This window comes from Trichosurus vulpecula, chromosome 6, assembly GCF_011100635.1.
Source record: "Trichosurus vulpecula isolate mTriVul1 chromosome 6, mTriVul1.pri, whole genome shotgun sequence".
Taxonomy (NCBI): Eukaryota; Metazoa; Chordata; class Mammalia; order Diprotodontia; family Phalangeridae; genus Trichosurus; species Trichosurus vulpecula.
Genome location: NC_050578.1, coordinates 224,083,383 through 224,110,718, shown reverse-complemented (window position 1 = coordinate 224,110,718; position 27,336 = coordinate 224,083,383). Strand labels below are relative to the sequence as shown.

Sequence of the window (27,336 nt, the reverse complement as noted above, 5' to 3'; positions counted from 1 at the left end):
ATCCTTATCCCCATTTTACAGATAGGGCAACTGAGGCTATAAGAGGTGGCTTTACTTGCATGGTGTCATAATCCTCTGTGTGTCAGAATGACAACTCAAACATGGGCCTTTTGATTCCACGTTCAGCACTCTGTCCACTGGACAGCACTGCTTTTTGACTTTGGGGAGAGGTATGACATGAAAAGTCTTTCATCATGTTCATCAGATTTGTTGCCAGAAGCCAGGCCTGGAGGTTCCAGAGAGCTGGAGGTCACTCACTCCATGGGGAATTCTGCATGGCAACATCAGCAGGTTGGGGACATGGACCACTGGTAAATTATGATGAAGGCCCCTTTGGCTGTGAGGGTCATCTTGGCTGCAGCATGCATGCACAAAGATCCCTCCTTCTCTCTCTCTCTCCTCCTTCTTTTCCTCCACCTCCCTCTTTTCCCTCCCTCTCTTCTTCTCTTCCTCTCTCCTTCTTTATGTCTTTTCTTTTCTCCCTCTCTCTTTTTCCTCTCTCCCTTCTCTCCCTCCCCCTCTCCCTCCCTCTCCTCTCTTCCTTCCCTCTCTCCTTCTCTCTATCCTTCCTTCCTATCCCCCTCTCTCTTTCCCTCCTCTCCCTCTCTCCTCCTTTTTTTCATCTCCTTCCCTCCTCTCTCTCCCTCTCTTCTTCTCTTCCTCTCTCTTCTTTCCCTTTCTCTCTCCATCTCTCCCTCATTAATTTTTTACTCTACTAATTTAATTAATTTATTTTTAGTTTTCAACATTCATTTCCATAAGGTTTTGAGATCCAAATTTTCTCCCCATCTCTCCCCTCCCCCACCCCAAGATAGTGTGTAAATTGATAAATGTTCAAATGTACATTCATATTAAACCTATTTTCACATTAGTCATGTTGTATAGAAGAATTAGAACCAATTCTCTCTTTCTTTTCCTCTCCCTCTCTCCTCTCCCTCCCACCTCCCTCCTTCTTTTCCTTTCCCTCCCTCCTTCTTTCTCTTTCACCCTCTCTCCTCCTTCTTTTCCTCTCTCTCCCTCCTCCCCCTCCCTCTCTCATTCTCTTCCTCTCTCCCCTTCTTCTTTTCCTCTCTCTCCTCTCCTTCTCTCCATCCTTCTCTCCCCACCTTTTCTCTTCTTTCCCCCTCTCTCCTTCTCTCTCTCTCATTCTTTTCCTCTCCTTCCTTCCTCTCCCTCCCTCCCTCTCCCTCCTTCTTTTCCTTTCCCTCCCTCCTCTCCCTCCTTCCTTTCTTTCTCCCTCTTTCCCCTCTTCTTTCCTTCCCTCTCTCCCACATCCATAACTATCCTCTTCTTGTGTTAGGGACTGGACATCCATCAAGGAAACAAATGTGGATTCAGTTCAACAGAGCAAGCAGCCACCACATTCATGGGCAGGAGTCTCAGAACAAGAGAAATAAGATAAATTACTGGGCAAATGTTTTTCTATCCCCTCAGTCACTTAAGAGTTTAAAAACTCCATGAGCCTTCTGGCAATGAATCTCTTACCTAGTGGGATCTATATACTCTGGCGGCAAGTCAAAATGAAATGGGGCTCTCCTCCAGGTGAGCCCCCTCTTACCTGTCACTTTCATTGATGGTTCTTTGGGAAGACACACTGGGCCAGGTTGAGAGGGTGGGGGCCAAGGCCTCTTCACCCTGCATTCTGGCCAGGGCAGGACAAGAGGAATGAGCTTCCACCATGACAGGATGTATTCCCAGAGAAATCGAAGGATACCTGCATTTAGATCATTCTCAGATGATAGAACACAGACTGGTAGAAGTAGGAGGGCCATTGGAGCTAAGCTGGTCTAGAGGTTTTTTTTTTTTTTTTTTTTTTTTTTTTTTTTTTTTTTTTTTTTTTTGCAGGGGAGAAGGCAGGGCAATTGGGTCACACAGCTAGTAAATGTGTCAGGTGTCTAAGGCCGGATTTGAACTCAGGTCCTCCTGACTCCAGGGCCAGTGCTCTACTCATTGTGCCACCTAGCTGCCCCATGGTCTAGAGGTTTTTAACCTGGGATCTGTGAACTTTAAAAAAAATTATTATTAAAAAAATTTCTTTTGAGGCAATCAGGGCTAATTGACTTACCCAGGGTCACACAGCTAGTAAGTGTCTGAGTACGCATTTGAACTCAGGTCCTCCTGATTCCAGGGCCAATGCTCCATCCACTGCACCACCTAGCTGCCCTTGTGAACTTGTTTTAAAAATGATTTGACAATAATTTCAATATCATTGGTTTCCTTTGGAATCCTATGTATTTTTTCCACTTAAAAATGTTATTCTGAGAAAAATTCCATATGTTTAACCAGACTGCCAAAGGGTGTGACACGGAAACATCGACAAGCTCTGATCTAGTACAGTCCTTTCCTTTTTTTTTTTTTTTTAACAAAAGCAGAAACCAAGACTCAGGCAGAATAAGTTAAGTGGCAGAGACTGTCCTCCACCCTGTATCTTCTAGCCCCCAAGTCCAGTGGTCTCTACACTCAATGTGGCCTGGAGAGGAGACACTTTGACACAGAAAACAATGGCCACATCAGGACTTTAGCCATTCTAAGTCAAGGCTAACTGCAGAGTTATCTATCTGTGCCAGTGACTCTCAAATGTTTGGGCATCAGGACCCCTTTATACTCTTTTTAAATTTTTTTTTGGCAGGGCAATTGGGGTTAAGTGACTTGCCCAAGATCACACAGCTAGTACATGTGTCAAGTTTCTGAGGCCAGATTTGAACTCAGGTCCTCCTGACTCCAGGGCCGGTGCTCTACTCACTGCACCACCTAACTGCCCCACTTTATACTCTTAAAAATTATTGAGGGCCCTAAAGAGCTTTTGTACATTTGGGTTATATCTATTGACATTTACTCTATTAGAAGTGCAAATATTTTAGTATTATTATGAAAATAGCTTCAACCTTGCAGATCCCCTGGGTCTCTAGACCACACTTTGTGAACCACTGAATTGAAAACGAGCTGGCTTACAGATCCTGTGTTTCAATACCCTAATTTTAAAAAAAAGGTTAACAAAGTTTTACTAATGTTTAAGAGCATAACTATCTTTTAAAAATGCATTTTATTTTCCCCCAGTCATATGTTAAAACAATTTTTTAACATTTAAAAAAAAGTTTTGGGCAGCTAGGTGGTGCAGTGAGTAGAGCACCGGCCCTGGAGTCAAGAGGACCTGAGTTCAAATCCGGCCTCAGACACTTGACACATGTACTAGCTGTGTGACCTTGGGCAAGTCACTTAACCCTGATTGCCCTGCCAAAAAGCAAAAAAAAAAAGCAAAAAAAAAGTTATGAGTTCCAAATTCTATCCCTCCTCCCTCCCTGAGACAGTAATCAATCAGATATAGGTTATAGGTTATACATGTGCAATCATGTAAAGCATTTTCATACAATGCCCTCATTTTACAGAAGAGGAAATTGATTAAGGGAATATGATAAATGATATAGATTAATATTAATAATAATATTGATAAATAACATAGATTAATAAATATAGATTAAGGGAAGGGACTTTACCAAGGTCTCTTAGCAAATCAGTAAACAGATACAGGATTAATATAATATCACATATTCAATCAGCACATGTATTAATTGCTTACTATATGCTAGTAGGCACTGTGCTAGGCACTGGGGATAAAACTGAAGGCAAAAATAGCCCCTGTCCTTGAGAAGCTTTGCAAATTCCAGTCCAAGAGTTTCCACTATGCCACACTGTCTCTTCATGTATAGGAAAGCACTGCCTAAATCTGAGGGTCACGGAGCCCAGAGAAGGGACTCGAAGAAGTCAGCCCCTGTGCGGTCCTGAGTAAAGGGGTCGGGATTGGAGGGAGAGTCTGAATGTCTCAATAAATTTTGTCCATCCCTTCCTTTTTTTGTATGGATGGGAAAGTGTCTGCTTAATCAACAATCCTGGATAACAGAGAGGAACTATACACAGCGCCATGTAGCGATTCCCATCTTTGAAGGACTTAGGGAAGCAATGTAACGTGCAATGTATCTGAAGGGGCTTGGATCCAAAACCAGCTTTGCAACCTACACTTGTGTGAGCATTGGCGAAACATTTCCTACTCTGGATCTCAGTATCTCTTTCTATTAGATGGAGACCAGATCTACATCTAGATGGATCAGATACAAAGGGGCTGGACTAGCTGATACTAGATTTCTTCTAACATCTGATCTAATGATGCTTCTAAATTGTTTTTTTCTATTTGTAAAATGCAATAAAATATGAGGCAGCTAGGTGGTTCAGTGGAGAGAGTGCTGGGCTTGGAATCAGGAAGACTTGTCTTTGTGAGTTCAAATCTGTCCTCAGATGCTTAATAGTTGTGTGACCCTAGGCAAGTCACTTAACCTTGTTTGCCTCAGTTACCTCATCTGTAAAATGAGCTGGAGAAGGAAATGGCAAATCACTCCAGTATCTCTGTCAAGAAAACCCCAAATGGGGTCATGAAGAGTTGGGCACTATTGAAAAATCTAAAAAACAAACAAACAAACAAACTTGGGGAGCTTCACAAACACAGTTTTTTTCCTTGTGCTTCAGAAGGTAGTTTGGAGCCTTGGAGTTACTCAGAATCTTTAATTAAATCATTGGTTATTATTTTATTGTAGATGGACAGAAGGGCCGATTAAAAGAGAGCTTTGGTCAGTAGAATGCTGGGAACAGAGAAAGTTCATCCTCTGGAAACACATCGGGATTCACCCATCCTCTCCTAACTCTGTCCTGTTGTCTAGGAAATCCCATCTTGATTTCCCATCCCATCAGGAGCCAACTCTCTCCTTCAATCATTAAAAAAACCCAAACTTGTATTTATCTTTTGTTCTTCTATCACCTACACTTTCCAATATATACCTCTTCCCTCCCTAACTCAGAGAGTTATATTCTAACAATGAATGAAAACCAAACAGTTCAGCAAAACTAACCAGGGTCATATATAGACTTTGTGACATTCTAGGCAGACCTCCATACACATAGTCTCCTTTCACTCCCACCCCCTAAGAAAAAGTCTCTCTCCTGCCATAGCATTTAGAGCTGGAACACCATCTAATCCAATGTCTTCATTTTATTGAGGCCCTCCAGAAGGGAATAGACTTTGCAGGCCCACATAGTCATAACAATTGTATTTGTTCTACTTGGCCTCAGAGGGCAGAAGAGTGTGTGTGTGTGTGTGTGTGTGTGTGTGTGTGTGAAGAAGTGTAAGAAGGCAGATTTTAGCTCACAACTAGAAAAAAAGTTTAGGGGCTGCCTCGGGAGGTAATGAATTCTGAGCAGGGGCTGGATAAACACAAGCTCAGGATATCACAGAGGGGATTTCTTTTCAGATTGGGGCCGAACCAGATGTTCTCTGAAGTCATTTCCCCCTCTAAGATTCTGTGATTCCATGATCCTTTCTTGGCTATGCTAAGGCTGACCAGGCCTTTGCACCCAGGGATGGTCCCCAAAGCCTCTCCCAATAGCAGCTGTACCCCCACAGAGCCAGAAACTTGTGTCTTTTCTCAATTGCTTCTGTTGGAGGTGAGGGTGGGGGAGGGTGGGGTGTCTCAGGGTCCTGAGTGTTGATGATATCATGGTCCATGGGTTGCCATGGGAACAGAGCAGGAAGTGTGTGCTACAGTACTAATAATCCCTTTCATCTAGACGGAGCCTTCCCATTTTCAAAGCCCTTCCCTTTCCATTCTCTTCTTAACAATCCTCTGAGGTAGGCAAGGCATGTTTCACTTCTATTTTGCAGAGGAGTCTGAGTTATGATGAAGCCAACTGACTTGACCAAGGTCACATAGATAGTAATTGATGGAGGCAGCATTACGTCTTTGTCTTTTGGCTCCAAGTTCAGGATTATTTTCATTGTCTCTGTCCTTGCCATCCTCTGCCTCTCTTAGAATTCCTCGAATAGTTTATTGCTTGGCGTTTGAGGCATGGTATGTACATGTGCATATATGTGCATGTGTGCATATGTATGTATGCATGTATGTGTGCGTGTGTGCATGTACATGTGTGTGCATGTACGTGTGTGTGTGTGTGTGTGTGTGTGTGTGTATGTGTGTGTGTGTGTAGCCAAGCCCCACAATGATCCCTGCTCAGGGACAGACTCAAAGGCTCCCTGTCTGGGGCCCCCTCTGGCAGCCCTCCTTCTGACCAGTGATGCTGAGCTCCACACATGCCCTTTCCTCCTTGTCTCTCTTCAGTACCAGAGTGAAAAGGCACTTGGACTTGGAGTCAAAGGACCTATGTTTGAATCCCTGCTATGCGTGACCTTGACAAAACATTTAACTTCTCTGAGGCTTGGTTTCCTCCTTTGCAAAGTGGCATTAATGACTCATGCGCTCTCTCCTATATACAGACGTGTGCATCTCTCCTATTATTCATACATGAGTGTCTCTCCTATTATATGTACGTGAGCCTCTCTCCTACTGAGTCACAGAGGAAGCCACTTTAGAAACATAAGAGCCCAATAGAAACAGGGACTATTAGAACCAGGGCGCTGGGTTTATTCCTTGTCCTCGTTCAAACTCATTCTTTTCAAGGGGCTGTCCTACTCAGAGTCTGCCCCCTCCTTTCCCCACATCAGTCTTCATCAGTGTCCGTCTCTGCCCCAGAGCTAGAGCAGATGGAACCATTTCCCTTGAGTGCTCCAGTATGATGGAGAGGATGTGGTCTGAGTCAGAACTGTAGGATGTCAGCACTGGAAGAAGCAGGGAGGTCAGCTGGTTCAACTTCCACCTTGTGGCTGCAGAACCAGTATCCTGTACCCAATGTATTACCCCCACCCCCGGGGACCAAGGAAACTTGATGTTAGACCGGGGTAGGGGGAGGACTTTGCCAGCTGCCTCAGTTTCTCTCAGCATCTCTGCCATTTTGGTACTTCTTTCCCTGAGATGGTTTTGGTTTTTGTTTTTATTCGAGTGGGAAGAGAGCAGGTAGGACTTCCTTCCCCTGGAATACTCTACTGTACTTGGTGCCTTGACATTGAACTGAGGGTGGGGGTGTCTTCCTTGTCTTCAGTCTTTAGGGATTTTCTGAAGATATTCTCCTGATCCTGTTCTATCCCAGTGGGGCTCAGCCCTGTGACCACTAGCTCTCTCTCTCTCTCTCTCTCTCTCTCTCTCTCTCTCTGTGTGTTTAAAACTAGAACTTGTCTCAAGGAACTCCACCCCCCTGCTCCTGAACAAGCACACATAATGAGTTTGAATTAGAAGCCAGGACCCAGGGTTCCCGGCCCAGAGCTCTTCTCCATACTATGATGGTGGTGAATAGAGCCAGGAAACCCCAGTTTTAAACCTGCCTCCGACACTTACTCGCTGTGTGACCCTGGAAAAGTCATGTAATGTCAGCCTCAGTTTCCTCATCCATAAGATGGGGAAAAATATTATCTACCTCCCATGGCTGTTGTGAGGATCAAATGAGATAACAAAGAGAAATGCTTTGCAAACCTTAATGCGCAGCATGAATGTTGATAGCTACACTGCTGGTGATGCTGAATAATGGTACTACGCCCTGGTACTGAAGGTTATCGATGCTAACTCTATATCGGGGAGAACTCACAAAGTAAGAAGAAAAAAAAACTTGAAAAATGGTTTCGGCTTCCTCAGAGTTGTTCTGGTTAACGCGATTTGCCACAGGGTGCCTCGATAACAATCACTGAAATGAATGTCAGAACAGCTCTGAGGTCAGTCTCTTTGGCTGACTAAACTTACCTGCCGATGCTCAGGTTCTCACTCCGTGGCTCAGGTAGCACGGTGGGCTGTTTGTTGGTGGCTCTGGCTACGTGAATGAAGGAAGGCTTCAGGGCAAACCAGGATCCCAGGCTCAAAGGTCATCTGGATCCTACGTGGGAAAGGGCAAAGAGGGTAATGAGGAACCAAACCCAAAGCTCACATCTAGCCAGACTTAATGCCTCTGAGGATGCTGGGAATTCATATTCAGGGGTGGTGGCAGGGTGTGGTGGGAAAAACCCAGGATTGCTCTGCTGCACACCTCAGACAAGTTGTTTTAAGCTCTCTGGACCTCATTTTCTCCTTTTGTCAAACAAGGGGGAAGGACTAGGTCCCTGCCAGTTCTAAACTCAATGAATCATAGAAGTCACAAATCATAAGGCCCAGAAGGGAATGTGGAAGTCTTGCTAGTTCAACTATCTCATTGTGAAAGCTATGAAAGAGGCCCATACAGGGGAAACGCCTTGCCTGAGTCATGGGGCATTTAATGGCAGAACCAGAATTTGAATCCCGGGCTTTAGTCTAGATGCCCAATTCAGCGATTTTTCTATTTCATTTAATACTTCACAAACCAGGTAAAAATCTTTATGTAGGAGGACATGGCCAGGATCAGGGTCCAGCAAAGCTCTGGGCTGTCAGGAATTGTTTGCCAGGGCATTTTCCACCCCATCTGACCACTCCGTTTCCCATTGCTGTCTGCCCACACCTGTTCTTTTGCATCCCCCAAGAGCCAGCTGAATAAACAGGCTATGAGCAGTCCTAATGGGTCAGAAGGACAGGTTGTGCAGAGTCTGACAGCAACACATGGAGATGTGCTAACCTCTGCCTCGTGGGATCAATTAATGAGTCAACCAGCAAGGATTTATTTAGCTCCTGATCTGAAGTGAGTAGGCAGTAAGGAGTCTGAGTCTCATTTTGTGTCCATTATCAGCAATGGACTGTGGTGCCTTCCCTCTGTCCCCATACTTTTCCTTGTCTTTGCTTCCAGCCCATCTCTTTTCTGCTTGGCCCTTCCCAGTTCACAAGAGAAAGTCAAAGCTGTCTCAGAGATGGGTCTAGGATGGTGGATTCCTAAAGTCCCAGTTGCAAGCTGAAGAAGGGTTTCCAAGGCAGAAAAATAAAATTAGGTAATTTGAGAACCAAAATCAGGGAAAGGATGTACGGTTATTCAGATTGTGATGAACTGAATTTTCCACCTGGACCTGAGAAAACCACATGGGGTGTGGTCTCTGTAAAAGGGAAGTGATTTTCACTAACAGGATCTAATTCAATCTGATGAATTCGAATTCGGCAGTGGGTGCCTTCAAGCCTGATAACACTCACTGCCTAGTAGAACATGGAATTGTAAATGAAGTTTCTATTTTGAAATTGAATCCATCACTGTCTACTGCTCACTCATTTGGTTTGTGGGACTTTGGCTTGTGGAGAAGGTCCCCATCACACGTAAAGAGTAGAGGGCTTGCGTACAGTGAGGAGGCTGGAGAGAATGAGTCACCTCGTCAATCTTAAGAGCTTAGTGAGATCCAAACGAATGGTAACTGAGCTGGGCCTTGGGAACCAGTATTGTTTACCAAAGGGGACGGCTTGATATTTTCTCTTGTTCCTTCCCCAACAGGCTGTGAATGGATAGAAATAGCTAAGGATCTAGTCAAAGGCAAAGCTGGTTTGGTTGAAAATGTGGTCCTCGCAGGTGTTTTGATGAGGCAGACGAGGTAGCTGTCTTTAGCACAATCTGGAATGGTAGGCAGGGAGGTGGGGGCACAAGCACTGGTAGAATTAGGAGGGATAGTGGAAGGGATTGGGGATGTGGTAGGTGTCTTCAAGTGTCTGATAGGGCAGGTTTTAACTTTCAGAGTTATTTAAACTATAATAATAATAAAGCTATTTAAGGCTTCAAACTGCACTAAGACTTTGGGGACACCCTATATATCTTGGGGAAGAGGGGTTTGATTTGTTCTTCTTGGCTCCAGAGGGCAGAACTAGGAGCTACCGAAAGGCAGATAGGTGTTGGGGAAGCTGGCTGGAACAGTGAATATAGCATTGGCCCTGGATTCAGGAGGACCTGAGTTCAAATCTAGCCTCAGACCCTTGACACTTACTAGAGGTATGACCTTGGACAAGTCACTTAACCCCAATTGCCTTGCTTTCCTCCTTCTAAAACAAACAAACAAACAAACAAATAAAAGGTAGACAGGTGGTATAGTAGATAAGAGCACTAGACTTGGAATAGGAATAACTGAGTTCAAACCCTGCTTTAGATACTTACTCAGCTATGTGATCCAGGGAGAGTCAGTCGCTTCACCACTATCAGCCTCAGTTTCCGCATCTGTAAAATGGGAATAATCATAGTATCTATGTGCCAGTGTTGTTGTGAGAATTAAATAAGAAATCATGTGTAAAGCACTGAATAAATGCTATTTGTTATTATTAATATCAACATTTTAAATCTAATTATTTCATTAATGATGAGAAGGAGGACTTGTGCGAAGCAGATGTGGGGAGTCATTATAAGAAAAAACTGAACTTCCTAATTAGAGCTGCCCCAAACTGGATGGGTTGTCTCTAGAGGTAGTGAGTTCCCCATCTGTGGAGAGGTCTTCAAGTAGAGGCTGGATGTCTGCTTGTGAGGGATGTTGCCAAGAGGTTTCCTGGTTGGTCATGGATCAAGCTAGATGACCCCAGAGATCTCTTACAACACTGAGAGTATGTCTTTCCATTGCTAAAGGAGCCCCTTGCAAGGCATAATACTGGGTGGCTGAAGGAGCCCCAGGAGACCGTCAGTGAACCCATGATGTGGGCACTATTAGATTCCCTAACTCAAGATCCTGCCGTCTCATAGGGGATACTCTCGCTCCAGATTGTGTATCATCATTTAAAATATGGTAATTGGTGATTAGTGCTTGTCCCTGCTCAGTTCTTACTTTCTCTTTTTATAGGAAAGAACACCACAGCTGAAAGGAAAATTCTCCTCTCTACCTTCTCTCTGGGGTAGCTGACTATTCCTATGGGGCTGTGACTGTTTGAACCATGAGGCCATAACTTGGACTCTACAGCCCTGCCCCCTTGCAGCCTTGTGCCCCAATTACAGAAGGACTCTACTAAATTTACCAGTCCCTGAATTTATAAGGTGGCCATGTGGCTGTGCATTTTTCTCTTGATTCTCCCCCATGTTGGTGTCTCATCTTCCTGGCCTCATCCTGTCCTTCCCTCCCTTTGACATCGGCCTTCATTAGCCATAGGCCTTGGGGGCTCAGGGCTGCTAGTCAGAGTGAAGAACCAGGTCTGGGAGGTTATGGTTTGTGCTCAAGGCTGGCAGCACCCAGTGAGAGTCAGAGGAGAGCAGAAGCCTGTAGCCCAGGAGAGAAGTGGTCAGCAGGGCTTGGAGACCTTAAAAAAATAAACCCCAAACCTTAATCCCGAAAGGGAACTGAAATAGATCAGAGGACCAAGGACAAGCTCAAGTCCAGACCAAATTATGGGTGGGAGTATGAAATGAAAGGAGCCAACACCCCACATCCAGCCAGCCTGAGCTTTCTCTGGTCACCAGCATTCAGGAGACTGGATCCTCAAGGCAACCAATATCTTTTTCCATTGCATCTCTAGGATACACAAAGGGCAGAAACCAATCTGAGCTCCCTAGCAGGGAAACAGACCTTTGGTAGCCCTTAGGGAAGGTGGCATTGGGGGGCAGGGCCAGGGGCACCTCATGGATCCGCTCCTGGGCAGCAAGGCCCTGCTGATCTCCTTCTTTAGGCATTCATAGGGAAAGGTATGTGCCTTCTGCAACCTTCCTAACCATGGAGAAGGAAGAGATGTGGCCTCTTCTTTGTTGTGTTAATTCATTTCTTCGCTCTGGACCACTCCCTAGAGAGACTCTTCCTTGATTACCCAAGAGAGATGGCTCTTCCTAACCAAGTATTCATCACCTGGGGCAAATAAATTCAACACTTTTTTTTTTTTAATTTTTGAAGCAACTGGAGTTAAGTGACTTGCCTAGGGTCACACACACTAAATGTCTGAGGCCAGGTTTTAACTCAGTTCCTCCTGACTCTAGGGCTAGTGAACACTTTCATTAAGCATCTACTAAGGGCTAAGCCTTGTATTGGGGTTTGGAGAGATATCCAGTTTAAATAAGAGAGATCTCTATCTTCTTACTACTACTACTACTTACTACTACTACTACTACTACTTACTACTACTTACTACTACTACTACTTACTACTTACTACTATTACTTCTATTTACTACTACTACTACTACTACTACTACTACTACTTAGTACTATTACTAACTACTACTACTACTTACTACTACTTGCTACTACTACTGCTACTACTTACTACTACTACTACTTACTACTATTACTACTACTTAGTACTATTACTACTACTACTTGCTATTACTACTACTACTACTACTTCTTACTACTACTACTTGCTACTACTACTGCTACTACTTACTACTACTACTTACTACTATTACTACTACTTACTACTACTTACCTCTACTACTACTTACTACTACTACTACTTACTACTTACTACTATTACTATTTACTACTACTACTTACTACCACTACTACTTACTACTATTACTACTACTTACTACTACTACTACTTGCTATTACTACTACTACTACTTGCTACTACTACTACTTCTTACTACTACTACTTGCTACTACTACTACTACTACTTACTACTATTACTACTACTTACTACTACTTACCTCTACTACTACTTACTACTACTACTACTTACTACTTACTACTATTACTATTTACTACTACTACTACTTACTACCACTACTACTTACTACCACTACTACTTACTACTACTTACTACTGCTACTACTTACTACTGCTACTACTTACTACTACTACTACTTACTACTACTACTACTTACTACTATTACTACTACTACTACTAACTACTACTACTTACTACCACTACTACTTACTATCACTACTTACTACTACTACTAACTACTACTACTACTTACTGCTACTTGCTATTACTACTACTACTACTTGCTACTACTACTTCTTACTACTAGTACTTGCTACTACTACTGCTGCTACTTACTACTACTACTACTACTTACTACTACTCCTTATTACTGCTACTACTATTACTACTACTACTTGCTCCTACTACTATTGCTACTTACTACTACTACTACTACTACTACTACTACTACTACTTACTACTACTACCACCACCACCACCACTCCTCTTCCTCTTCCTCCTAACATTTATGTAATGCCTACTATGTCAGGTGTTGCACAAATATTAAATCATTTGATCCTTAAGCAGTCCGGGGAGGTGATCCTATTATTACTCCCTTTTACCATTGAGATATCTGAGGCAAATGGGTTAAGTGACTTGCCCAGGGTTACCCAGCTACTAAGTATCTGAGGCTGGATTTAAATTCAGGGCAGCTAGATGGTAAAGTGGATAGAGTGCTAGGCCTGGACTCAGGAAGACCTGAGTTCAGATTCAGCCTTAGATACCAGATGTGTGACTCTGGGCAAGTCACTTGACCCTGTTTGCCTCAGTTTCCTCATCTGTCAAAGGAGATGGAGAAGGAAATCGCAAACCACTCCAGTATCTTTGCCAAGAAAACCCCAAATAGGGCCACAGAGAGTCAGACATGGCTGAAATGACTGAACAACAATGCCGGGTGCTCTATCCACTCCACCACTGAGCTGCGTCATGGAGCATGAAGTCTAGTGGGGGATAGGTAACAATAAATGTAGGATGTGAGGTCTGAGAGTGACGACTGAAATCAGAGAGGGCTTCCTGTAGGTGGAGGCATTCAACTTGGCCTTGGTAGGAACTCGGGGTAAGAAAGAGTGAGAGAAGATATTCCAGGAATGGGAACAACTCCCTCCTCCCAACATGGAGGTGGGAAAGAACAAGGCACTTGGGGTTGGGGTAGTCTTTGGTCTTTCACATCCCTCAGGGACACCTCCAGGGCTTATCTCATACTTTTCATTATTCATCTTCAGGCCCAGCTGTCAAAGCAGACTCCAGAGCAGTGATCTCTCCCTGTTCCCAGTGGAGCATTGCATCTAGCTTTTCTCTAATGAAAGTGGGGAATGGGTGCAGCTTTCTGTGTATGTCTGTGTTTGTGTGCCACTGGGCTGGGCCGTGACCTACCTAGAGGTCTTGGGCACGGGGGCATCTAAGGACTAGGTAATGATGTCGTTGTGTTATAAGGCTGTGACAGCTGTATCCCTGGCACCATCTTATGAATAAACCCTTCCCAATTGGCCCAGGGCAGAGATTATGGGATTCTAGTAGTCACTGGTTAAAGGACCTCTTTTCATTTACCATAAATCTTAAAGGACTATATCTCCTTGTTTGTATTTTTTTATTACTAAAACTTAAATACATACTAAGAAAATTTATAAACTTAAATATTGAAACCTATTTCCTTTTTAATAAATGCCAACCTTTTAATTAGACTTAATAAACGGAAATCTGTCATTGTGGAAATCCTGTGAGACGATAGAATCCCACATTGATAGAAGGAAACATTTTTGCTAAATGCCTGGGCAAGTGGTAAGCACAGAGCCATAAATTAGATAAAGGAATCTTTCATCCAGAATGGGAAGGACTTTGGCATTATGTGGTTGCCTTTCTGAGCCAATGTTCCTTCTTCCAGATCGTGACAATATTGGCAAACATGTCTGTCCTGGAACAGTGTGCCTCGGACATCATACAGGAGGATGGTAGGTATTTTCTATGTCTGACTATGGCCAGAACGAGGGGGGGGGGATTGGAGGGGCTGGACTGAGGACTGGGAAGGTAGGGATACTTGTATGAAGCCTTCCCCCACAGGGATGGGGGTGGGTACCTGGGGAGCCAGGGCTAAAAGGAAGTCAGGGTTTGAAAGGTAAATTAGTAACTTGGAGGAGACAGGACCCATAGTGATATCATAGGTCAGAGCAATTTTTAAAAACATTAGTCCAAACACGAGCAGCTTTGTATCTGGAGCAAGAGTATCTGGAATGGTTGTACTGCTCTCCAGTGTTTACGTTAGACCCCGTCTGGAGTACTGTGAAGCTGATGAATGCACCGAGGGGAATGACCAGGATGGGTGAGGACTGGCTTAGCTGAAAGAACTGGGGGAAAGAGATCAGTCACTTCGAGTATCTGAAGGCTGTTCGCATAGAAGAGAGATTGCATTTATTTTTCAAATTACAAAGAGGCCCCTTTCAGCTCAATATAAGCAAGACCTTTCTTACAATCTGAGCTGCCTTAAGAGGTAGTGAGCCCCCTGTCATGGGAAGTATTCCTACAGAGGCTGAATAACCATTTGTTTGAGCTAAGACTCCCTGATGTCAAAACTTCCCAACAATCGGAGGCAGGATCTGGACATGGGGAATGTGGGCTGGGTGATCGATTCTGTTCGTGTTCCTGCCAAGATTTTCACATTTTGGGATTTAGCTGACAGTGAGAAAGGCCTTTAGCAAGGCGTCCATAAACTTATTTTTTTAAAAAAATATTTTGATAAGTGTATTTCACTAGAATTGGTTTCTTTTGTAATCCTATACATTTTATTATAGGGGCAGCTAGGTGCCTCAGTGGATAGAGGACTGGACCAGAAGCCAGGAAGAACTGAGTTCAAATTCAGCCTCAGACATTTATTAGTCAGGTTCTCATATTTTGGAATTCAATAGATAGTGAGAAAGGCCTTTAGTGGGGTTCTTAACTGTGTTCCATGAACTGTTTTTTTTTTAAATTTCATAAGCAGATTTCACTAAAATTGGTTTCTTTTGTAATCCTATATATTTTACTATGTACACTTAAAAAACATTATTTTAAGAAGGGGGTTGGACCAGCCTGGTGGACCAGCTGGCACCTGTCTTGTCTCCCAAGGGCACACAGGTGGTCCAACCTGGGGCGCAGCAATAAATTCTGTCAGCTTAGGGGGAGCTTTGTCCTTGACCAGGGCCTTCTGCACGCTCTGGGAAGTACGGTAAAGGAGGCATGTATAAGTGTATAAATATACCTCTGCTTGCATACATCTAGCTCCTGCTGGAATACCTCCAGTGATGAGGAGATCACTCTTTACCAAGGCAACCCCTCAGCTCTAGTTGTTAGGAAGTTTTTTTTTTTTTTCCAGCCAAGAGATTTTAGCCTTGACCGGCAGTCCCAATGTCACCAATAGCTTGAGTAGGTCACTGGGCTCTTGGCACATGAGAGCTCTTCCTTTAGTTTCTGAGAATTGGGGGCAATATTATCCCGAGGATATGGGGAACAGAAGAACCCCATCAGTCCCCATTATGCTACTCCCAAGAGATGACCTTTGCATCTGGGCATAACTGCCAATTTGTGGGGGTCACCTCTGGAACCAGGCATTTGGGTACAGGCACAGGAGGTAGCTAGTGTCGGAGGCAGGCTGGGAACCCTGTCTCCAAGCCCAGTGGCTGTGTCTGCCCAGCCGCACTGACTCAGAGATGACCCCAGCTGGTGCCAGGGCTTCCTAATTCCTAGCCTAGGGCTCCCTCCATCATCCCTGTGCTCTCTCAGATGAGGACAAGGCGTGAGTGGTACTCAGTAAAGCTTATTTAATTGAATCAGGCAGCTCTCACACAGGAAGTGCTCTGGGCTAGCCTTGTGCTGCGGGAGATGGAAGAGGGGCAGGTGACCTGCTTTCTACCCTCAAAGAGCTTTAGTAATCTCATTAGGAAGGTATGACTCACACACCTGAAATAGACGGGTGATAACGTAAACTGGTAGGTGCCAGAAGCGACAGTCTGAGGAGAAATGAGCTGGGAGGCGGGAGCTCCGGCCCCAGCTCTTCTGTGGCCACCCCCATGCGACCTTAGCCGAGCTCCTTTCTCTCTCTGGCCTTAATTTCCTCATCTGTAAAATGGGAGGAGGGGCTTGAGCTAGATTGTTTGTAAGATCCTTGACAACTCTAAATCCTGTGGTTCTATTATATGCAATGTTGTAGGAAGTCAGAAAAAAGGGTTGATGCCGATACCTGGGAGATCATGGAGTGCTTCCTGGAGGAGGTGACATTTGACCTGAGCCTAAAAGGATGTGGAAGATTTACTTTTTTGGTTGAGGGAACCATGGGGGCAAAGGTCAAGTAGAAGAGGGAAGACAGGGGTCACAGATTGGGAGCTGGGAGGGACCGTGGGGTCCGAAAGATTCAACCCATTCATTGTACAGAAGAGTAAACTTTGGCCTGGGGAGATTATGCCCAGGTGGTAGATCCTCTTATTCTAGGCAGGGCTTTTTCTGCTGAGGAAGATGTGTAGTTTCTCCTAGGAAGGAGCCTGGTTCTCCCCATCCATGGCCCTTGTCAGGAGATTCTGGTTTCTGAGTAACAAAGGGATGAATGGTGGTCCCACTTGACCTCGCCCTATACCAAAGGGTTGGCCCTCTCTCAACTGTGTTCCTGCTTCCACCCTAGGGCTGCAGCTCCTCCTGGGGATGCTGTCTGAGAAGCCGCTGTCCGGAAGTCCCGCTGAAGTGGCTGCCTGCGAGAGAGTCCAGCAGAAGGCTGCTGTGACGCTCACTCGCCTCAGCCGGGATCCAGATGTGGCCCGAGAAGCCATACGGCTTGGGTGTAAGTTGGGGGCCTTGTAAGCTGGAAGTCTATGAGTCCATTGGTTGGGTGGGTTTAAAGTTGGAAAGTTCTAAAAGTCTGAGGCTATAGGTGGGGAAGATTGTAATGTTTTTCCTTTCAAGGCTGGGACAGGGGATACGTACAGCCTCATAGTCATGCAGTCAGTCCACTTAGGGATCTGGGCCTGGACTAGCCCTAGTGTCAGGATCCTAGGATCTCAGAACTGGAAGGAACCTAGGAGATCATCCAGACTAGCCTTCTTACTTTATAGATGGTGCTGCTGTGGCCCCAAGAGAGGATAGGACCAGTCTAACATCATATAATGAGCTAGCGCAAGCTTGGCATCAGGACCTAGGTCTCTGGACATCCAACCCCAAGCTTTTCACCCTGTGCCATGCTTTGTTGTTCAGTTATGTCTGATTCTTCATGACCCCATTGGGGTCTTCTTGGCAAAGATACTGGAGCAGTTTGCCATTTCCTTCTCCAGCTCATTTGATAGATGAGGAAACTGAGACAAACAGGATTAAGTGACTTGCCAGGGTCACACAGCTAGGAAGTGTCAGAGGCCAGATTTGAACTCAGGAAGATGAGTCTTCCTGCCTCCGGGCCCGAGACTCTATCCACTGCACCACCTAGCCACCATTGTAGCCCATGAAATTTCCATATTATGTGTGGATTGACTTGAAGCTCAGTCCTTGGGGTTATGTGTTAGGAATCTTTCCCTTCCAAAGAGGATTCTTTTCTAGCCTGAGTAAAGCTCTGAGGCATTTATAGGCAGAATCACTGTAAATTGGGGCACTGCTCATCTTTCCTGCCCTCCCCTAGTCAAATTCCCTGATTTTCCATAAATAGCTTGGGTTAATGGATGTTAATACTTTTGTTTTGGAAAGCCGTTTCTCAGTGCTAACCTCCATCCTTCCTGCTATAGGTTTAATCAGGAAATGGTGAAGCACCTCACATACAGGGTTTGGATTTTCATGAAACTGTTACTTGGGTATGACTTCTCTTTCAGCTGGTGAGAGTGGGAGTCTGCCGGCATCCCTGTGAACGAAAGACTCAGTGACGAATTGTCGGTTGTTCAACATTCGTCCATCTCATCCATCCAACAGCCATTTACTATGTACAGAGCACTATAGATTTATGGGAGAAAATGCCCTTGTGTACTCAAGGACGGGCAGATAGTGTGGTAGAGAGGAAGAAGAATTCCTAGGCCAGGAGTTGGAGACCTGGGTTCTGGTCCTTCCTTTGTCACTTGTTTGCTGTGTGACCTTGGGTGAATCCCTTCGCCTTTCTGTGCCTCAGTATCCCCGATCTGTAAAATGCGAGGGTTGGAGTGGACGATCCCTAAGCATCCATCTAGTACTAAGAGTTTACAATTCTACTGTGTTCCTTGTAATTTCATTAGTGGAACTAGGGGAAAGAGCGTTGACTTTGTAAGTCAGTGGTCATTTGGACAGTTAGGTGGGGCAGTGGATAAATCTCCAGGTCTGGAGTCAGGAAGACCCGTGTTTAAATCCAGCCTCAGATGCATCCTAACTGTGTGGCCTTGGGCAAGTCACTTAACCCTGTCTGCCTCAGTTTCCTCATCTGCAAAATTGGGATTATAATAGCACCTACTTCCCAAGGTAGTTGTGAGGATCAAAAGGGATGATATTTGTCATGCTTAGCACAGTGCCTGGGCACATAGTAGGTGCTATATAAATGTCAGCTATTATTATTATTATTGTGAATATCATTAGTCAGAAGATCAAGTCAGTCTCTTATAGTGATGTGGCGCAAGGAAAGTCCCCTCCCCCTCTAAATTTCTGCTTTGTCATCTGTCATAGGATCAAAGGACCTCAGAGACCAACCGTTCTAACCCCTTCCCTGGATAGCTGAGAAAAGGGACATGTGGGGGAGGAAGTGACCTGATGGGAGTCACCAGGAGGGGGCATGGCCAAGCTGGGAGAAGAATCTAGGTCACCCCAAGTCTAGTCAAATGTCGGATGAGGAGGGCTGGACTGGATCTAGGATCTTGATGTTTTTGGGTCATGGGGTCCCTTTGGTAGCACCTCATCAAGCCTATGGTCCCCTTCTCAAAGCTGTGTTTTTCTTTTTTTTTTTACTTCATGTTAGGAAATCTAGGTTGGGTTTCCCAGATGACTTCTTTAACTTTTTAATTAAATTTTTTATTTTTAGTTTACAGCACTTAGTTTTACATGTTCTTGACTTTCAGATTTTCTTCCCTTCCCAAAGTTGTGTTTTTCAATGCATAAAATACCCAGGATTAAAAAAGAAATCAATTATATGGGAAACGTAGTTATCAAAATATTTTTAAAAACCTCCTAAAAACAAACTTCTTTATCCCTCATAAAGAACCCCAAGGATTAGATGGTTTCTTCTAGTTTAAAAATTTTCATTTATTTATTTATTTATTAATTTTTTATTTATGGAACAAAACAAGCATTTCCATAACATAGTATAAAATTAGATGGTTTCTAAGGTACCTTCCCCCATCTTTGACACCGTTTGGGTCCATGATTGTATATGCACCTTGTTGGAGGTTTCTGGAGAGGGTAGGGGGGGGGACAGTCGCACCTCGGCGGGGGGATGGCCACTGCTCATTGACTAGATGACCTCCCTCATCCCCAGAGCCCCACAGAGAGCCTGGCTCCTTCTGGAGGAGCTCCAGAGACATCAGTTGGAGAACAGAGAGAGGGGCGGGCCAACAGGAGCTGGGACTGCCCTTTGGGCTTCACAGGTGTCTTGTAATTGCAGGTATGCCTCGTCTCACGGAACTTTGCTGGGTTCCAGCTGAGAGGAACAATAGCGACTCTGTGCTTGTGGCATGTCTGGTGAGTTCCCAGCCCCCAGATCCTCATACTCCCCTCCTGCTCAGACCGTGGGCCAGTCCCCTCTCCTCTCTCAGCCTCAGTATCCCTCAACTATAAACTCAAGAGTTGCACTGGATCACCTTTAAAGTTTCTTCAAGTTCTATGCATCCCTCCCAGGCTGATTTTTTTGACTAGGTAAAAGAAGCCATTCTTTCTCTCATTCCTTACCTAGCCTTAATCACTGAATGGGTGTTGCCTCATTCAAACTGAGAGCTGTTAAAGACTTTCGCTTAAAAAGGCCAAGGTCTCCCACTGTATCCAGGGCCACCTCCAGTCATCCTGATCTATATCCTGCCGCTGGATCCAGATGGCTCAGAAGGAAAAAGTGAGGCTGGTGACTCTGCACAGCCCTGCCTCACTTAAGTCCAATTCACTTGCATGTGATGGCATCACCTCCCTGATGTCATGGTCTCCTCTTTGAGAATGAAGGACAAATAACAACAAAAACCTCTTCCTATCTAGAACAGGGCTTTCAAACTGGGACTCTTCAGATCTGGGGTCTAGCTTGGAGACCCCAGGGACCCAAGTGAATGGGGAATTGTGAAGACCTGAGTGCAGATTCTGCCTCATACACTTACTGCCTACATGACTCTGGGTATATAACTTGACTTGCCCCCAGCCTGAGTGTTCTCATCTATAAAAATGAGGATGATGCTAACACCTGCGTCATAGGGCTATTGCGAAGATCGCATGAGACAATGTTCATAAAATACCTCGCGAGCCTTAAAGCTCTGGGTAAATATCAGCTAATATTAGCTCCAGTTCTGATATCAGGCAAGTCAAAGCTGGTTCTGTTTCCTTGATGCTAAAATGAGAGGCTTGGTCTGGTTGCTTTTTAAGACTCCTTCTAGTTCTGACATTCAGAGATTGTGGACATTTTAATGATCTGATCCATGTTCACTGAGCCCAGAAGAAGGTTTGGCCTTTTTACCTCTGTCCTGGCTGTGAGAGCCTCCTGGCTAGCTGCTTCTGGGGAGTGAGACCTCTGGGGTAGCTTGCTCTTGGAGGGGTTTGTTTTCTTGCCTCTTAGAGACGTGTTCATCATATGCTCTGGGGCTCCTTCCTTTCAGGGTCCCCTGGCCAAGGACCCCACCAGGCAGGAACTTGTGGCAGAAACTGCCTGGGGCCAGTATGAGAAAAGATGAGGGCTGTTCCAGTCAAGAGAAGGAGCCAGCATCCTTGCCTCCAGTGTTCCCCCTTCCAACCCAGTCTACACAAGCTGCCAGATTCATATTCCTTTTAGACCAAAATTTTAGTTTTAGTTTTGTTTTTACATCAATTTCATTTTTAAGCATACAGTTTCCTCCCCAGCCCCCTTTTTCTTACCCAGAGGATCGTGCCTTGCAAAAAGAATAAAAAGGAAAAAGGGAAAAGAGTTAAGCAAAAACTCAGCTCAAAAAATTGAGCTGAGTCTGATACTCCATACCCATACTCTCCCACCTCCATAAAGAAGGGAGGGAGGTATGTTTTCTCATTCCTTTTCCAAAAGCAATCTTGGTCATTATAATTAATCAGAGTTCTGTTTCCTTCCATTTGTTGTCATGGTCATTGTGCACATTAGCTTCCTATATTTTTCTGAGTTCTTAATTATCATTTCATATAGTACAGTAGTTCTTGTCACATCTATATGTAGCGATTTCTTCAGCCCGTCCCTCTTCAGCGGGTATTGGCTTTGTTTCTAGTTCTTGGCTACTACAAAGAGAGTTGCTGTGCATATTTTGGTGTGAAGGGGCCAAGTAGCAGAACCCAAGGAGCACCGTGTGGGTCCCCTACTCCCATGGCTTTTGGCATATCCCTTTTCTAGAACATAAGCTTCTGGAAGGCAGGGAGGGATTATTTCATCATTGTCCTTGTATCTCCAGCGTCTAGCACAGTTCTTGGCATACAATAGGCGCTTAATAAAGGCTCGCTCTGTGGTTGATGCATTGAAGGAATATGGGAGAGAGGAGATGAAGGCCTGAGTTGACATGGTGGGGATCAAGTCTCTTGAAGCTACCTTGTTCAAGGGTACATCCCCCGACCAGCCTAGAGACTGAGTCAGGCCCACTCTTGTAGAAATAATTTCATCATGGCTCCCTTTTCACTGCGCACCCCCGTTGCTAATCTTCCCTAACAGTATTCTCTTCTTGACCTGTAGTTTGAGTGAGTGTCCCTTTTAAATCCATCTCTATAGCTCTCCCTATACCTAGCTTTGTCTACCCTCCCAACTCAACCAACGGGCATTCAGATTAACCTTCCCTGTCTCTTACTCATCTACCTTTTCCTCACTTGTGGTGGTGTTGCTGGTAGGGGCCTGGGGTATCTTTCTTCTTTGCTGTCCTGCCCGGTCTTCTGAATTGCTAATAAACGTATATCGATTGATTGATGGATCCCTGTGGCCTAGCACCTTGGATGTTTTAGGCCAAGGATTGAGTCTTTTAAAAACATTGACATCTTTTGTTTTTACTGCACCTTCATTTCCCAATATTCTCCCTTCCTCCTCCTGGAAAGCTATCCCTTATAAGAAGTAATAAAAATTAACCAGTCTGTTAAACAAATCTCACATTGTATGAAGTATTCCATAACTATGGCCTCTGTCAAAAAGGCAAGGAAATGCTGTATCGTATCTCTTTGGAGGGAATGAGTCTTGCTCACTATCATCCCCTTCCCCCCTCAGTGCCTAGAACAGAGGCCCATTGTGGGTGCTTAGCAAGTGTTGTTGAGGGGATGAGTGAACGGTGGGTGGTATGACCGGGGGAGGGGATCAGACTGGTAAGGCCCAGGGGAAGCTAGGATGGGAATAGGCTTAACCCCTGACTTGGCTCAGCCAGAGGCTCTGTCTTGCTTGCTAAACCCTTTCCTCTGTTTTTCCTTTCTGAAATTTATCTTTGGTGTTTTCAAATATCGTCTCCCTCAGCCAGGCTAAGTAACCTCACCTTGCTCAGACTGGATTGATTTTTCTTAATGAAGACGGCCCTTGGTGGCTGATTCTGTAGCTCAATACCTTGGTATTTTCAGCCTGAAAATCAGAGCCATCAGTGATATCCTTTCAGCTCTTCAGATGTCAGAAGAGAAAATCTCTTGAATGTCAAGTAGCTGGGCATGAGGGGGAAGGGTTTTTAGCTAGCTTTGAGGCTAGGTTTGAGATTGGATTGGTGGGGTGGTGTTCTCTCCATCCTCTTGAGTTGAAGACTCTGGATCCCCAGGGCTTGCGCCCCTCCCTTCTCTCTCTCCCTCTACTCTCTGTCTGTCTCTGTGTCTCTTTCTCTCTCTCTCCCTCCCTCGCTTCCTCTGCCCCCCCCCGTTTCCCCATCTCCTTCTGTCTCTCTCTGTCTCTCTCTCCCTCTCCCCCTCCCTCCCTTCCTCCCTCTGTGCTCTCTCTCTCTGCTCTCTGTCTCTCTCCTTCTCTCTCTCTCCCTCCCTCCCTTCCTCCACCCCTCTCTCTGTCTCTCCCTCTCCCTCTCTGTCCCTCCCTCTAATAGAGCTATAGTATCTAGCTTTTCTCTTTGCTACCACTACTCAGGGGCACAGGATGGTTGGTGTTGGTTGGGGTTTTTTTTGGTGAGGGGAAGAAGAAGAAAATTTCTCCCATTAAAGAAAAAAAACCTTGGCCCTTGGTTCCATCATTTCTCTCCATTCTTAGGGGTGCCATCTTTTCCCCACCTTATAGTGGATAGAACATTAAACTTGAAAGATCTGGGTTCAACTTCTATTTCAGATACTTACTAGAGGAGTGACCTTGGCCAAGTCACTAGACATCTCTGTGCCCATTTCCTTGTCTGTAAAATGAGGCATTTAGACTTAATGGCCTCTAAGATTACTTCCAGCTCCAAGTATATGGTCCCATGACAGCATGAGTGCAACAGCTAAATTATACCCTAGGAATTTGGAGGACCTTCCACAATCTGGCTTTGACCTACTTGGATGGACCATTGGACTTGGAGTTAGGAAGACCTGAATTCAAATCCAGCCTCAGTTATGTGATCTTGGGCACATGGCTTAACTTTTCTGCTTCCTCATCTGTAAAATGGACGTAATGATGATAACCTTAAAAGGTTATTGTGAAGATCAAATGAGACACCAAAAAGTATTTTGCGAACCTTAAGGTGCGATCGCTATTAATTACTCATTTATCCCCCTTCCCATAGCTAATCTGCGAGCCTGTTTTCTCAGCATGCATGTCCACCAGGGGCCGTGTCTGTCTGACTCGGGCTGAGGAGGGGACCTGCCCCAGGCATCAGCTTGGTCTTTTTCTGGCTACTCTCCTCAGTGATCGTTTTGGCCCCTTTCCTCCTGCCTCAGTTCCCTTTAGTGAAGACGGCGCAGTCATCTAACATTGATTAACTGCCCCCTGGGGTTAGAACACTGGACTAGACTCTGGAAAGTACACGTGGAGCTCCTAGCCAAGTAGGGAAATAACAAACATATAACTGTAATACCCAGTGTGTTACGGGCTAAGTTCATTAAAAAAGGTTCAAAACTAAATACTGTGTTTGGCCTGTATTTGTAGGAATCAGGGAATGCTTCATGGAGGAGGTACTCTTGATTTGGGCCTTAAAGGATGGGCAAAAATTCAACCAGGGGATGGATAAGAACTTATAGGGAGGCAGCCTTTGAAGGTTTATAAAATACCTTCCTCGAAATGGTTCTGTGTGGCAGGTGATGTGAGTTGTCCACCCATCCATCCAGCAATCAGTCAGTCAGTAAATCAATCAATCAATCAATCAAACAGTATTTATTGTGGGCCAGATACTGTACTAAGTGCTGGGGACAAAAGTATTCTTATTCACATTTTAGAGAGGAGCCAACTGAGACCTGGTGAGATGAGATGCTTCACTCAAGGTTTCCCAGCTAGTTGGTGTCAGAGGCAGGACTCAGAGCCAGGTCTCCTGACTCCAAGGCCAGTATTCTTTCCTCAGTGCCAGGGCTGACCTTGTCACTCCTCTGCTCAGGAAACTTCAGTCCTTCCTTATTGCTAGAATGAAATACAAAGTCATCTCTCTGGCTTTTAAAGCCCTGCAGAATCTAGCCCCACTTTAGCTTTCCAAACTATTTAGATCTTACTCCTCTTGACATACACTGCATCTTGATAGGACTCACCTATTTCCTGTTCTCCATATGTGACATCTCATCTCTCATCTCCACACCACAGCACAGGCGGTGCCCCCCACCTGGAAGGCTCTTCCTTCTCACCTCTGCCTCTCAGAATCTCTAGCTTTCTTTGAAGCCTGGTTCAGGTGACCTCTCCTCAAGGTCTTTCCTGATTTAGTCCTCACTTATGGGTGCTCTCCATCCCACTGAGATAATTTTGATTTTCTTTCTTTGTGACCCCCAATATTTGCAAAGGTACTGAAATGGTTCGACATTTCCTTCTCTAGCTCATTTTACAGATGGAGGAACTGTGGCAAACAGTGTTAAGTGACTTGCTCAAGGTCACACAGCTAGTAAGTGTCTGAGGCCAGATTGGAACTCAGGAAGATGAGTCTTCCTTACTACAGGCCACTGCACCACCTAGCTGCCCTGCGAATTTTGTATTTACTTTCTGCATTATCTGGTTTTTACTTACTTTTGTACATGCAGTTTCCCCCAGCAGAATATAAACCCCTTGAGAATAGGGGATTTTTTTTTGTTTTTGTCTTTTGTGTTCTCAGTAGTTAGCCTGGGGCCTCACACACACCAGGTTTACAATAAATACTAGTTGAATTGAATGGAAACCAAGGTCCCTTCTAGCTGGGCTAACCCAGGAACTTGGGATGCTTATGGCAATTAGTAGAAATAATCCATCAGAATGGACAGTTAGCTGGTTCCACCCATATGTCTCTCTCATTGACCCTGAATTTTTTTCCTTCCTTTTCTGTAAGGCTGCCTTACGTACCCTGGCAGCAGTCTGCCCAGAAGGCCTCCAGGACTCCGATTTCCAACAACTCGTCAAGCCTCGGCTGGTGGACTCCTTCCTCCTGTGTGCAAACATGGAAGAGAGCTTTGTATGAGAAGGGAAGAGGCAGGAAAAGAGGAAGAGGAACAACTTAGCTACCTTCCCATCTAACCAGCATCATGGAGCCTCCAACCACCCCCAGTCCCCACGTACACACATGTTCTGCTATAGTCACCAGCTTACTATTTATACTAACTTATTATCTGACTAGGAGGATGGTGGGTTAAGTCCAGAGATTAACATAACAGGATACCCATCCTGGGCCTCTGCAGTATTTTTTTTAAACTTTTGTTACTTTTTGGTTGAAGATACTGAAATGTTTAATAGGCTAGAAAGGATCATGGATAATTTCACTTTATTTTGCAATTGTGACATTTACAATATAATCTTGCCACATTTTTTTATACTGTAGATCTCGAGTATTTCTGCCACCTGGTAGTTCTGTAGTTTATTGTACTCTTTCTAAAATTTCAGCAATTGTTTAGACTAAATTAAATACAGAGTGTTCTGAGGGTGGGGGTATTTGGGTGGAGGGAGATTCCTTTCCTCACCTCAAATGGAATAATGGAAATTTTGAACTTGGATTTTCTGATTATAGTACATATAAAGTCTTCTATTTCACTTCTCTGGGACCAAGGTCTTGCTTTACCTATAGTTGTGAAATGACAACCTTAGTGTGTATTAGTCTTTGTAGATGTGTATATTCTTCCCAGGTAATTGATATGATACCCAAAGCCAGTACAGAAATCTATTTTTATCCTGGGACTTCTAAAACCTTGAGCCAATGTTCAGGAGTGGGAAGGAGGCAGAGTCCCAGGTGTGATTTTAGAAGATCAGATTTCACTATGCATACATGTGGGGGTCTTTGGGATACATTGCAAGGGTGTTCTGGAGCCAGCTCATACTGGTTGGCAAGAGCAGATTGTTAAATTTTCAGTGTGATCATTTTATGATTCAGAAATAAGCAGACGCTGCAACTTAGGTCTTGATTATTATATTGTACATTGTCTAGACTTAAGAAAGCAATGAAGAAAATGTCAATTATTTTAGATTAAAATTTAAAGTGGTGGAGAGATAATTGTGAAATATGTACCTACCCTTGGATGCATAAAACTGGAAGAAGAGAAAGATGGTGGCCTGGAAGTGGATCCATTGACTTTGGGATGGAGGCAGAGCAGGTCAAGGAAGTCTTTTTCTTCTCTGTGGTCAATAGGTTTCACAAAAGCCCCTTAAAGATAGTTTTCCATGCCTGATGGAGTCTGTTTTCTGAAGGAC

At 44.6% G+C, this 27,336-nt stretch overlaps 1 protein-coding gene across 1 annotated transcript in view; it reads left to right on the top strand.

Moving 5' to 3' along the window:
- Positions 1-26,289, top strand: part of INSC (INSC spindle orientation adaptor protein) — a 121,480-nt gene extending 95,191 nt beyond the window's left edge. Inside the window, exons 10-13 of the mRNA XM_036765103.1 lie at positions 14,356-14,422; positions 17,119-17,274; positions 20,032-20,108; positions 25,988-26,289. Of these exons, the coding sequence (XP_036620998.1) occupies positions 14,356-14,422; positions 17,119-17,274; positions 20,032-20,108; positions 25,988-26,116 (429 nt within the window). The 3' untranslated portion in view covers positions 26,117-26,289. The remainder of the gene's footprint in view (positions 1-14,355; positions 14,423-17,118; positions 17,275-20,031; positions 20,109-25,987) is intronic.
- The last annotated feature ends 1,047 nt before the right edge of the window (positions 26,290-27,336 follow it).